The sequence below is a fragment of the Camelus bactrianus genome, chromosome 22 (assembly GCF_048773025.1).
Source record: "Camelus bactrianus isolate YW-2024 breed Bactrian camel chromosome 22, ASM4877302v1, whole genome shotgun sequence".
NCBI lineage: Eukaryota > Metazoa > Chordata > Mammalia > Artiodactyla > Camelidae > Camelus > Camelus bactrianus.
The window spans coordinates 26,766,114-26,778,804 of record NC_133560.1 but is presented as its reverse complement, the minus strand read 5'-3'; the positions used below and the strand labels follow the sequence as shown (position 1 = coordinate 26,778,804).

The 12,691-nt window shown below is 45.4% G+C and overlaps 1 protein-coding gene across 1 annotated transcript; it reads right to left on the bottom strand.

Annotated features, from left to right (window-relative positions):
* Positions 1 to 5,824: 5,824 nt before the first annotated feature.
* Positions 5,825 to 9,105, bottom strand: CD209 (CD209 molecule). Its single transcript, XM_010966810.3, has 8 exons — positions 8,997 to 9,105; positions 8,712 to 8,786; positions 8,493 to 8,579; positions 8,155 to 8,217; positions 7,769 to 7,846; positions 7,374 to 7,525; positions 6,645 to 6,757; positions 5,825 to 6,249 (listed from the first exon to the last, which is right to left on the bottom strand). Exons 1-8 carry the CDS (start codon positions 9,034 to 9,036, stop codon positions 6,108 to 6,110), a joined length of 750 nt encoding a protein of 249 aa, XP_010965112.1. The 5' UTR covers positions 9,037 to 9,105; the 3' UTR covers positions 5,825 to 6,107.
* Positions 9,106 to 12,691: the final 3,586 nt, after the last annotated feature.

The window sequence follows — 12,691 nt, the reverse complement described above, 5'->3', positions numbered from 1 at the left end:
CAAAAGGTCAGATACTGTATGAGTCCACTCATATGTGGTACTTACACTGGTCAAGTTCATAGAGACAAAAGGTAGAATGGTGGAAGTCAGGGGCTGGGGGAGGGGAGAACGGGGAGTTAGTGTTTCCTGGGGACAGTTTCAGTTTGAGGAGATGAAAAAGTTCTGGAGATGGATGGTGTGACAGTTGCACAACACTGTGAGTGTACTTAATACCACTAATTGTACATTTTAAAAGGGTAAAACAGAACAACAACTAGCCCACAGATCTTGGTTCCTAAGTACCATTCTCTAATAAAAGGCATAAGGCTCCTTGGAGAAATGGTTGATTCCAGAGCTAAGGTGGAGAAAATGTAAAGTGATCCTGGACCTTCCTAAGAGGAGGATAATGTGTTGGAAGGACACAAGTATCAACCTGAAGGAGTTCTTAATGGCCAGAGATGGAACAAATTGAGGAACAAAATAAATCATGATTGTATTGGATTATAACCATGGAATAACTATCCTTGAGTACTTACTGATCTAAATAAATAAGTGATATATAAATAAATAGAAGAAAAAGGACACCTCTTCCTTACAGAAGAATTTCAATGAATACATATAGAATAATTAAGAGCAATATAAAGTCACCAATAAACACACAAACACACACACACAGAATTGCCACAGGCAGGATTCATTGATGGGTGCCAAAATCTGTGGATAAAAGTCTGATGAGAAATAGGATATTTTCTAAGTCTCAAGGTGTCTCCTTGCAAGATATTTATTCATTACCAACTGGAAATAATTCACTTTGCAATGGAATAACCTGGTGGGTACCCCTTTAACCAGGAAGTTGTGGTGGTTAATTACCATCACCAATAACAGACACATTGACATCTTGTAATCTGGAGATGAGGCTCTGGGAAGGACACAGCATGACTTCTGTGGTATTTTTGCCCAAAGGGATAATATCCTCCACCTAATCATGAGGAGAAGATGGGGGAAAATGCCAAATAAACTCAAATGTAGGGACAGTCTACAGAATAATTGACCAGCACTTGTCAAAAATATCAACAGCATGGAAGACAGGACAAGACTAAACTGTCACAGATTGGAGGAGAATAGGAGACATGACAGTTAAATGCTATGTGACACCCCAGGCTAGAAGGACCAAATAAGGTCTGCAGTTTGGTTAATAATAGTGTATCCATGTGACTTTCCCGGTTTTGATCACTATACTGTGATCTGTAAGATGTTCACACCTGACGAAGGTAGATGAAAGGATATAGGAATGTGTGTCTTATTTCCTCAACTTTTTTGTAAGTCTTCAAATCATTTCAAAGTACAAAGTAAAATAAATAAATGCACTTCTTTAACTCATAATTTTTGTCTTACTCAATGCCAAATTTCTTTTGAGTCTTGTGCCTGAGTGGTTGCTCCATCAGCTGACCCGGAGGCAGGGACTCAAGTGTAGTTTATTTGAGGGGTGATCCTGGGAAGCAAGAGGAAGGCAGTGGAGACGTGAGAAATGGAAGGGAAGGGAACCAACAATGAGAACGTTAATAAGCAAGCGGTATTGGTGGGCAACTGAATCTGAAGACTTGGTCTCAGAGTCATCCTTCTAGCAGGACAAGACAGCTGGAGCATGTAACCACTAACTCTAATCAGTCATTGGGAAGAGCTCTCCAGGGACGCGGACGGGACATCAGTCATTCTCAGGCATTCCTGGCTGCCTTGTGGGTGAGCAGGGAGGACTCTTGAGGGTGAGAAAAAGTCTTTATTCTATTTAAAATTTTTTCTTGGGCGGCGCGGGGGCGGGGCCCGGGAGCTTGTGACGCTGATTGGTTGCGGCGTGCGCGGGGGCGGGGCGCGGGCGACGGCGGCCGCGAGGGGCGCGCGCAACATGGCGGCTGGCGCCGGCGGCCGGTGAGACGCTGCGTGCAGCACCCCCCCACCCTGTGTTCCCCGCGCTCAGCTCTCACGCGGTCGTCCTCCCCGGCCCCCGCGCGATGTGGAGGAGCTGCCTCCGGCTGCGGGACGCGGGGCGCTGCCTTCTGAGCCGGCCCCGGGGCGGCCTCACCGCCTCCGAGGGGTCGGGGCCGAGCCCCCCGCCCCACGCCCGGGCCTACGCGCCTCCGGCAGGTGAGGGAGGCCAGGGCCGAGCCGGGCGGAGGGGTTGGCTGTGCAGGGCGGGGGTGGCTGAGACAGGGTCGCAGGTCAGAAGGGAAGCCCCCGCAAGGGCAGGGACCGCCCCAGGGCGCAGTCAAGTGTCATTTGTCACGCGTGGCTTTCCTTTCTTCTGTAAGGAAGGTAGATGTCATCCTTGTTTTCAGACAAGGAAGTTCGAGTTCTGGACCAGGACTGCGCCAAGGTCAAAGAGCAGACTCGGAGAGGTTTGTGGGATTCGAGCCTCTTCCTCCACTTCTGACTCTGATGAGGCTTAGAAGAAGGTAGTGGCTTTTTCATGAAAGCCTCATCAGAGATGAGAGTGGGAGTGACTCCTTGAGTGAAGAGTGCTAACACCCTCCTTCCATTCAGTTGGTGTATCAGCTGAGGGCAGGAGGCACCATGATCTTAGAGACACACATGGCTTCCACCTAGGTGATGTTGACTGTCCGGTGAAGAAGCTTATACTATCCTGATTAAACAATAGCCTGTAATACCCTGTGATGAGGGGTGTACAAAGAAGCGCTTACTCCCGTCTTGGGGGTGCTGAGCGTCTAGAAAGGGTCTCCTGGGTGACAGGATGTCTGCTCTGAGTCTTGACAGATGAGTCACAGTTCAGGGTAGAGGAGGAGGGAGGGTGTTGGCAGCTAGAATACGCTGAGGTGACAGCAGGTGTGAGGGACCTTGCTGTGACACTGCCTGCGTTAGGAAATCTGGAACTTCACAGGTGGTTAAAAAAATTTTTTTTTCTTGAAGTATAGTTGATTTATAATGTTAGTTTCAGGTGTACAGCAAAGTGATTCAGTTACATATATACATACATATATTTTTTTTTCTTTTCAAATTCTTTTCCATTACATGTTATTACAAGAAACTGAGTATAGTTCCCTGTGCTCTACAGTAGGTCCTTGTTGTTTACCTATTTTATATATAGTTGGAAAAGTCTTTAGGCAGCAAAGGGTCTCAGATGCTGGTCAAAGGACGTGTGGGGCTGGTATACCCAGAAATATTGTGTGCATCTGTCAGCTTAGATTGCATTGCAGTAACAAACAACCCCCAAACAGCCTAGAACAACAAAAGCTGTTTCTTAGCATATTAATGATCCATGATTGTGGGCTTCTGATATCCCCAGTCCTTTATGAGTCTGGGTATCATTTTTTTTTTTCTTGGAGGGGGCTGGTTGGAGGTCCTGGGGATTGAACCCAGGGCCTAAGCACTATGCTCTACCACTAAGCTATACTCTCTCCACTTGGAGTAGCGTTGCTTCTGAGTCTCTTGAGTGATTTTTTTCTTGGCCTCCTGTAATTTCTCCACATGCAGGTACCAATCAAAACTCGGCAAAAGAGTGAATGGGGACCCTCCACAAATTCTTAAAGCTCTCTCTGTGAATTCTAGCCTTTTTGGCCTGCCTGAATTCCCAACTCTGTCTTCTCCAGCCAGTGAAAGCTCTGAGCTCTACTTGGGCTTCCCCTCCCTGCAAGGCAGCCTGGAAACTCCTGCCAGGAAAAAAGCTGGGCCAATTGTTGGGCTCACCTTGTCTCTCCCCTTTCAAGGACCACTGCATTGCACTTATTCCTGAAGTGTGAAAAGAATTACTTCATACATTTTGTCCAGTTTTCCACCTATTTCAAGCAGAAGGGTAATTCTAGACCCTGGTGCTTCACCTTGGCTGGAAGTTCTCATGGCATATCTTTTTTGGGGGGAGGGATAATTCAGTTTATTTATTTATTTAATAGAGGTACTGGGGATTGAACCCAGGACCTCAGGCATGCTAGGCACAGGCTTTACTACTGAGCTACATCCTCCCTCCTCTCATGGGGATATCTTAATTTCATCTTTGCAAACACCTGCTGATCAATGGGAATTATAATACTTGCCTGAGGAACTCTTCTTGAGAAAGACCATTCCAGCACTGAGTTGGGCCAGTTGGATTCCTGGATCACTTTTGTTTTCAACACAGTTTAACAGTTTCCTTTTATTCCCTCCTTTTTCTTTTTCTTTTATTTCACTGGCATTATTTTTTTATAATAAATTATGCTAGCCTTAAGGTATGAGCTGGGAAGAGTTCTCTACACGCCCAATGCATGGCTGTAAGTTAGGTTCTGGAATTCCTTGGTGGATGAGTTCAGAAGCACATTTGCTATTGGGGCTGTGCTATGCCCCAATAGCAAATACATCCTGGCACCTCCGCAGTTTAGCACAATGCAGTCATGGCCAAAATGCACTCTTGTGGAAACTGTTGCAAGCTGGAGAAGCTACTTGCGTCCAAGTGGCCACTGTGGATTCCAGCACTGCCAAGGTGAAAGAATAGTGCAGGGAGGTGACCACTTGTTCTTAAATGTCCCAGTCTAGAAGTGACATGGTCAGTCTCATCTCAGCCCATCTGTTTATCTGGCGTGGTTCTAACCCACAACTCAGAATGAGTCCCTTGAGCTCAACCTGAATTTGTTTCAGTTCCCCTAGATGCAGACCCTGACGCAAGGCTTTCAGTGTAAGAAGTCGATTTGTGGTGTCATTCTCAAATCAGGAGGGTAAGGAAGACTTAAGAAAGCGTTGGCCTTGGGCTGCCAAGGCTCATTCCTCTTGCTGCCCTCTGAAAGATACTTCAGAGTTGTCTAAGCCAACAGCAGAGAGAGTTGGGGTATTACCCAACTCCCATCTGCCATTGAGATTTACCCTACTCAGCACATCAATAAGAAATACAACACAATGTGGTAGGCAGAATTATATCCCCCTAAATATGCCTGTGTCTCCAGAACTTGTCAATATGCTATGCCACCCAGAAAAGTGGGAATCAGGGTTGCAGGTAGAAAGACGGTTCCTAATCAGCTGACCTCTTAGAATAGTGAAGGTGCACAGCATTATCCAGGTGGACCCAGTATAATCACAAGAGTCCTTTAAATGAGGAAGAGGGAGGCAGAAGAGTCAGTGTTTGAGTTGTGCAAGGTGGGAAAGACTTAGTCATTGCTGGCTCTCCAGATGGAGGGAGGGAGCCCCCAGCCAGGGATTGCAGGGGGCCTCTAGAAGCTAGAAAATGCAAGAAAGTGGATTCTCCCCTAGACCCTCCAGGAATACATCCCTACTGACACCTTGATCTCAGGCCCATGAGACCCATTTTGGATTTGCAGCTTCCAGAACTATACGATAATACATTTGTGTTCTTTCAAGCCACTAAGTTTGGGGTGATTTGTTATAGCATCAACAGGAAACTAATACACGCACCCAGAAATAATGGGTTTTAAAAAAAAACTTATATGAAGAAATCATAAAACTTTACTGAAGGACATTTTTTAAGTTCCTGAATAAATAATGGGTTCATGAATAATGAACAGATAGACAGACATATAGATACATATTTGTATATCTGTATATTCCCATCCAAAATGACAAAAGAATTCAAAACTGTATCTGGGAAATAAAATACATGGTAGTAGAGAAAAACCAATTGAAAAAAGACAATATCCTAGTGTACAGCAAACATTATCATTCAATAAGAAAATATGAAAATGAATATATGTGTATGTATGCATGACTGGGACATTATGCTGTACACACACCAGAAATTGACACGTTGTAACTGACTATACTTCAATTTTTTTTTAAATGACATAAACATATTATCAAACTATAGTAATTGAAACGGTAGCAAAGGAATAGACAGTAAGTTCAGTGGAACACGTAATGCAATGTGTGATTTTATTAAGGGGATGTCATGGGAGGGGCCGAGGGTATCAATAGAAGGAATGAGATGGTCTTTACCTATGCAGGATGGGTCTTAGAGGATAAAGGGGTCTCAGAATCTCTCAGGATCTCAGAGACCTCCGTACAGGAGAAGGATGGGAATTCACCAAAGGGAAAAACAGAAGGGCGTAGAGCCAGAGAGAAACCAGCAGAGCCCCAGTTGCCTGATCTCTGGGGACCATGGTGGGGGAGGGGCCGGGGATTGGAAGAGGCAGTGACCCTCAGAGTTCAGGGCAGGGAGTTGAGGGCTTCTCACAGATCCAGGAGTGTTCTGTAACACATCTGCCATCATTCCAGCCATCATTGTGTAATTCCACACAGTCCTCATCTCCGTGGTTGTTGGGTTCCCCATCTTTCCAGAAGCTGTGAACCCCACCAGAGCTTTGAGGCCCCCTACTCCACCCAGAGCTCACTCCCAACCACCCGCCAGCCCCCACCTCAGAGGAGCTGGTCCCTGGGCTTTGGCAGCAAATTGCTGAGGACCAGCCAGAGGGTGGTGAGGAATTCAGAGGGAGGGTTTTCAAAATGTGGATTCAAATACCACCTCCATCAGAACCAGTGCTGGCAAAGTAAATATACAGATTCCTGGTCCCAAATCAGACATCCCCGCCCCAACCCCGAGGGTGGAGGCAGGACTCTGCATCTTCACCAAGCCCCAAAGGTGATCCTTCCTGGTCCCAGAGTCTGAGCACCCTGGTTTCGGTGGTGGGTGGTTTTCCCTGCCCACTCCCTCCGGGCCATTGTCATTGGGAGGTCACCTGAGTTGGAGGGAGCTGTTGTCCAGCCACCGCCAGGAACCCTCATTGTGGTGGTCACTGAGGCCGATCCAAGTGGGCTTATTATTTCTGACATACCAAAACTTCAGGAATTTCTGGAGGTGAGGGGCAAGGGGGGAGGGGTATCAGGAGGAAGATCCCTGAACACCACCCGTCCCATGTCTGCCCGCATTCCCAAGGTCCCCTGCCTCCCACGAAAGTTCTTTCTGCAGTCTAGCCTACAGCCCCTCCTCAAGTTGTATGTGCTCACCTGCCTGTAGGCTGTGGATGTGTGTTCATGTGCATACACATGTAGAAATATGTCAACTTGGGTCTCAGTTCACGTCCATTATGGATGGTCTCAAGGGTACTCTGAGTTCTTTTTTTATCTACATGGGCTCCTCTTATCCACATTCTTCTCTCATATGACCTTCCTGAGTCCAGTATGGTTCCTCCTCCAGGAAGCCTTTCCTGGCTGCGTCCTCCCTCCCATCTCTTTTCTCAAAGGGCAGAGGAGGGTGGCAGAAGGCTCTGGTTTGTGTGTGTGTGTGTGTGTGTGTGTGTGTGTGTTTAATATTTCTTTTTTAAGTGTGGTTTTTTTTTTAATGAAGGTACTGGGGATTGAACCCAGGACCTCACACATGCAAAGCATGTACTCTACCACTAAGCTATACTCACCCCCTAGAAAGCTCTTTGTTGACCCAGCCCCAGTGGGAACCTTGCCCAGCCCACCTGCTCTTCAGCACTGCTGACGATCACTAGTTGGGCCTTAATGTTCCGACAGGCAGAGACGGCAGATTTCCAGTCACTCTGGGTCCAGGAGAATAAGTAACAATTCCCCTGGAAGACTTCCCAATTCCAGGGGCAAGGATGGCACAGGCTAGCTGGGGAAGGGGGCGGGGTTGGGACAGAGAGGTCGCTTGGATCCCTGGCACCAGACACCTGCCTCAGATCTTGGGAACCCAGGGCCAGTCCCCTATGTTCAGCTGACAGCTCAGTCCCCAGGAAACCCATGAGACAGATCACAGCTCTATACTGCCCTCCTCAGAGTGGAAGCCATAGATGGTGGCTCCCAGCCCCACCCACAACCCAGTGACATCCTCCTAATCTTGGTGTGGGTCCCTTACCCAGGGTGGCATTCATCCAGGTCAGCTGCTGCCGGATTCCTTCCAGCTTTGATTGCATCTGCTCCTGTGCGACAGCAACTGGAGGAAGAGGACCTCAATTATGAAGCACCTACTGTGTGCTTGGTGCAGAGAGGGTGCCACAATAATATTACGTATGGAATGTTACATAGTGACTCCAAGAGCCCATTATACAAACGAGAAAACTGAGGCTTAGAGAATGACTAGCCCAATATTGTCAGCCCCCAGGACCTCATGCAGGGGCCCAGTCCCCTCCCCCATGCCTGCCCTCCCTCCTTCACCCCTGTGGCGGTGGCTCGTCCAAGGGCGTGCAGCCTCGGAGCCCCCTCTCCCTCTCCTCCTCCAGAACCCGGCTTGCAGCCCCTTACCCGGGTTGTGGCTCTCCTGATCGTCCCTTGTCTCTTTCTGCAGGGACTGGTCAATCCTGGAGACTACAACAGAGCAGGGAAATCTCCCTTTATGAGCACCACTCGATGCCTGACCCTGGGCCAGGTTCAATGTCAGGGATGCTGAGAGCCTAGGCTCCCCGCACTGGGGGAGGATGAGCTTCATTTCACACAAGGAAACAGGCTCAGAGATGGGGAGTAACTGGCCCATGGTCACAGAGAAGGTGAACCCTTGTAAGTTTGGGGACTGTAGGAAAGGACCATCCCAGGGAGAAAACCCAAAGGGACCCAGGACTCCAAGCCCCCAGCCTCTGACTCACCTTGAACCATGGTGGTCACCAGGAGCATAAGGAAACCCAGTGAGATGAAAACCAGGAACAGAAGCAGAGGGGCCCGGGTCAGACACCCTGTAGGATCAGCAGATAAGCAGAGAGCTAGGGGCAGGGGGCAGATCCTGCCCCCGCCCCACCCATGCTGGAGAGAGCTTCCTAACCACCCCTTTCCCCAGCTGCCTTCTCCTGCAGCAGCCACCCCAGTACCTGGCAAGCTCCTCCAACTGCAGAGTTGTCCAGGGTCTTTCCCAGTCAGTCTCTTGCCCCCAAAATTCTCCTCCTCTGAATAGGACAGAACACACTCAGTTGAGCTTAGGAGGCTGCTGAGCCCTGTGCTCAGGACTGCAAGCTGGAGGCCGGACCCTCCCACCTCCTGCAAGGTGGAGGCTGGACATCTCCCCTCCAGCAAGCTGGAGGCCAGACCCCCAACACCTTCAGGACCTTGGAGCCCTGTCGTCCCCATCACCAACCAGAGTGGGGGTCCAGTCTCACCAGAGCCATCTGGCTCCCTGGGGTCAGACATCTCTGCCATCCTCCTTTCCCCTCTGCTCCTCTTTCCAAATCCTCTCTGAAATGTGGGTTTTTTTTCTTATAACACCACATATTTCCTTCTGTAGCCCCTCCTCCAATCTGTTCCTTCTCAACTCAGGGAGAATGAGGAACACGATGGGGATACCACTTACTTGGAAATATCCGGGGAGAAACAGAGCATCTGACACAACTAAGGCAGAGTTCTGTGGGTTTTGTCCAGCAAGAGTCCCATCACGGAAGGACGGAATTACTCAAGACTTTATCAAGTCAAGAGAGTGAGAGGGAGTCGGAGACCGACTCCCTGAGCTCCTCCAAAGCTCTGGTATTTACTGAGAATAGTCAAACAAAGAATCAAAGTGAAATATGTCATGGGAATGTGTAAGGGGCACGGTGTACATGCAGGGATGCAAGTCAGCAGTTTTGTGAAAAACAGAAACATCATAATCTTAATTTATACTTAGGGAGAAGGTTAAAATGTTTCAGGAGCCAAGGAGTGTACAGTTGATAATACAGTTATTTTAAACCTCAAACAGTCATAAGAAAGGTTGCAGTGTTTCAAACAATTGATAATGAAAACCAGACCAGTACAGAGTCTCTATACAGCGATCAAAAATCATCTTAAGCGTGCGAAGCAGCCCAGCTCTTCCCAGCTAAGGGCTAAGTCACACTCTTCCGTGAGCGTCCGCAGCCTGCTCCAACCGCCTACGCCTGATAAGCGAAGCATGTCCTGCTGGTTAGGGCAGGGGACAAGTTACGGTTTTCCATAAGCACAAGCAGCCCTGAACCTATGACCTCGAGCCAAGCAAAGCAAGCAAAGCATGTCTCTGCTTTTTACAGCAAGGAGGCAGATTGTAGCAGATTCCTGCTAGCAAAGCAGCTTTAAAGCAACTAAACTTATTTAGTTATCAGGGTGGTATTTTGATCTGTTAATCAAAACTTGTGCTCTTACGTGAATCTTACAGAGTGACATATAACACTTAGTCAATTAACAGAGTGGCATTAAAGTTTGTGAATCCAAGTTTGTGCTCCCACAGAATTCCATTAGGGTGGGCAGAAGCTGTGCAGTTAATACTGGTGCCAGAAGGCATGATTACAACCCTTTTCTAGTCCTGGGGCTATCAGACCCTCACTCAGTTTACTCAGCTGTGAAATGAGACAATTACCCTGCCTCACACTGTAATTGTGGGGTTTTATACAGTGTGCTAGTAGTGAGTATAAGCTGCCTATTCAAATGGCAGGTGCTCAGCAGTAATAGCACTTAGCATGTGCCCACAGTTCCCCTCAGCTGTGTTCTCCCCCACTTCAGCAATAATAAACCCCGATTTGTTGACCACCTCTCTCCCAATAGCCCTATGAGAAAGGTACAATCATCTTGCTTTACAAATGAAGAAACTGAGAAACAAGAGCCGGCAAGCAACTGAGGTCACACAGCTCAAAAGCAGTGGGGCTGGGAGTTGGCCCCTGAGTCCCTGCGTAACTACTCCACAAAGAAGTTACTCTTTTTCCCTTTGTAATTACTAAATATTTTGTAGAGAGAGTCATTTTGAAACTTTGTGTATCAAATTTTCCATTTATTTATATATGGATCCTTGTTTCCTATCTGATTCAATTGGTTATATATTCCTATCTCTGTTTTTAATCTAAAGTGAGTCCTTTGTGGGAAGCATATAATTGGATCTTTTTTTAAAATCCATTCTGCCAGTCTCTACCTTTCAATTGGAGAATTTAACCCATCTACACTTAATGTAATTACTGATATGGTAGGGTTTATGTCTGTCATTTTGTTGTTTGTTTTTCATCTGTCTTATTTTTTTGTTTACAGTTCCTCCATTACTACCTCCTTTTGTGTTAAGTACTTTTTAGTATATCACTTTAATTCTCTTGTTTCTTTTACTATGTATTTTGACTTATTTTCTTCATGGTTGCCCTGGGGATTACTATTAACATCTTAATTGATAACAATCTAGTTCAGATTAATATCAACATGATTTTAATAAATTCAAAACTCTGCTCCTTTATACTTCCATTTCCCCCTCTCTTTATGCTGCTATTATTACAAATTTTATCTTTATGTGCCCATCAACTTAGATTTTAATGATTGCATTATACAGTTGTCTTTTGAATCAGATAGGGGAAAAATGAATTGCAAATAAAAATACATTTATATTGTCTTTTATGTTTACTTATATAAGTTACTTTTGTTGGGGCTTTTTATTTTTTCATGTAGATTCAAGTTACTGTTTAGTGTTCTTTTATTTCATCTTAAAATACTTCTTTCATGTCTCTTATTGTAATGAAATACACATAACATAAATTTTACCATTAAAACTGTACAATTCAGTAGCATTTAATACATAATGTTGTGAATGTTGTGCAACCATCACCACTATCTACTTCCAAAATATTTTCATCACCCGAAAGGGAAACCCCATTCCCATTAAGCAGTCACTCCCCATTTCCACCTCCTCCCAGGCTCCAGAAACCACTAATCTACTTTCTGTCTCCATGGATTTACCTATTCTGTTTATTTCCTATAAATGGAATCATACAACACCCTTCTGAATCTGGCCTTTCATTTTGCATAATGTTTTCAAGGCTCATGCATGTGACATATATCAGTACTTTATTCCTTTTTATGGCTGAATAAAGTAATTTTGCTGGTTATAGAATCTTTGGTTGACAGGGTTTTTTGGTTTTTTTTTTCTTTCAGAACTTCAAATATGTCTTCCCACTGCCTTCTGGCCTCCATGATTTCTGATGAGGAATAAGCTGTTAATCTTATTGAGGATCACTTGTACACAATGAGACATTTTTCTCTTGCTGCTTTGAAGATTCTTTGTCTCTATCTTTCAACAGTTTGACAGTTATGTGTCTAAGTGTGGGTCTCTTTAAATTTATCCTACTTGAAATTTATTTAGTTTCTGGTTGTATAGCCTAATACTTCCATCAAATTTTGGAAGTTTTCAACCACTATTCAAGTATTCTTTCTGCCTTTGACACAACATTGTAAAATGATTATAAATCAATAAAAAATGTTTAAAAAAATATTCTTCCTGCCCCCTTCTGTCCTTCCTCTACTTCTGACACTCCCATTATGCATATGTTGTTATGTTTGATGATGTCCCACATGTCTCTAAGACTCTGTTACAAATTTTTTTAAAACTTTTTATTTATTTATTTTTGTTTGTTGAGGGGAGGTAATTAGGTTTTATTTACTTATTTTAATGGAGGTACTGGGGATTGAACCCGGGACCTCGTGCACGCTAAGCACATGCTCTGCCAGTGAGCTGTACCCTCCCTCCAAGATTCTGTTAATTTTTCTACTGTTGTTACCCTGTTCTTCAGGCTGAATAATCTCAATGGGCCCATCTTCAGTTTTTGCTAATACTTTCTTCTGCCTCCTCAAATCTGCTATTAGGCCCTCTACTGAAATTTTTATTTCGGTTATTGTACTTTCCAATCACAGAATTATCCATAAGGTTCCTTTTTATAATTTCAATTCCTTTCTTGATGTATTCTCTATTTGGTGACATTTTATTCTTAGACTTCTCTAGTTCATTACATACGATTTCCTTTTACTCATCGACCATATTTAAAAATAGCTCATTAGAAGCCTTTGTGCAGTAATCAATATCAGGACTTCCTCAGGGACGGTT

Coding starts and splice junctions, on each gene's coding strand:
- CD209 (XM_010966810.3), bottom strand. CDS start 9,036: ATGGCAGAGATGTCTGACCCCAGGGAGCCAGATGGCTCTG. Junction 8,580..8,711: donor CAGTTGGAGGAGCTTGCCAG/GTACTGGGGTGG, acceptor CTGATCCTACAG/GGTGTCTGACCCGGGCCCCT. Junction 6,758..7,373: donor TCAGCAGTGCTGAAGAGCAG/GTGGGCTGGGCA, acceptor CCTCACCTCCAG/AAATTCCTGAAGTTTTGGTA.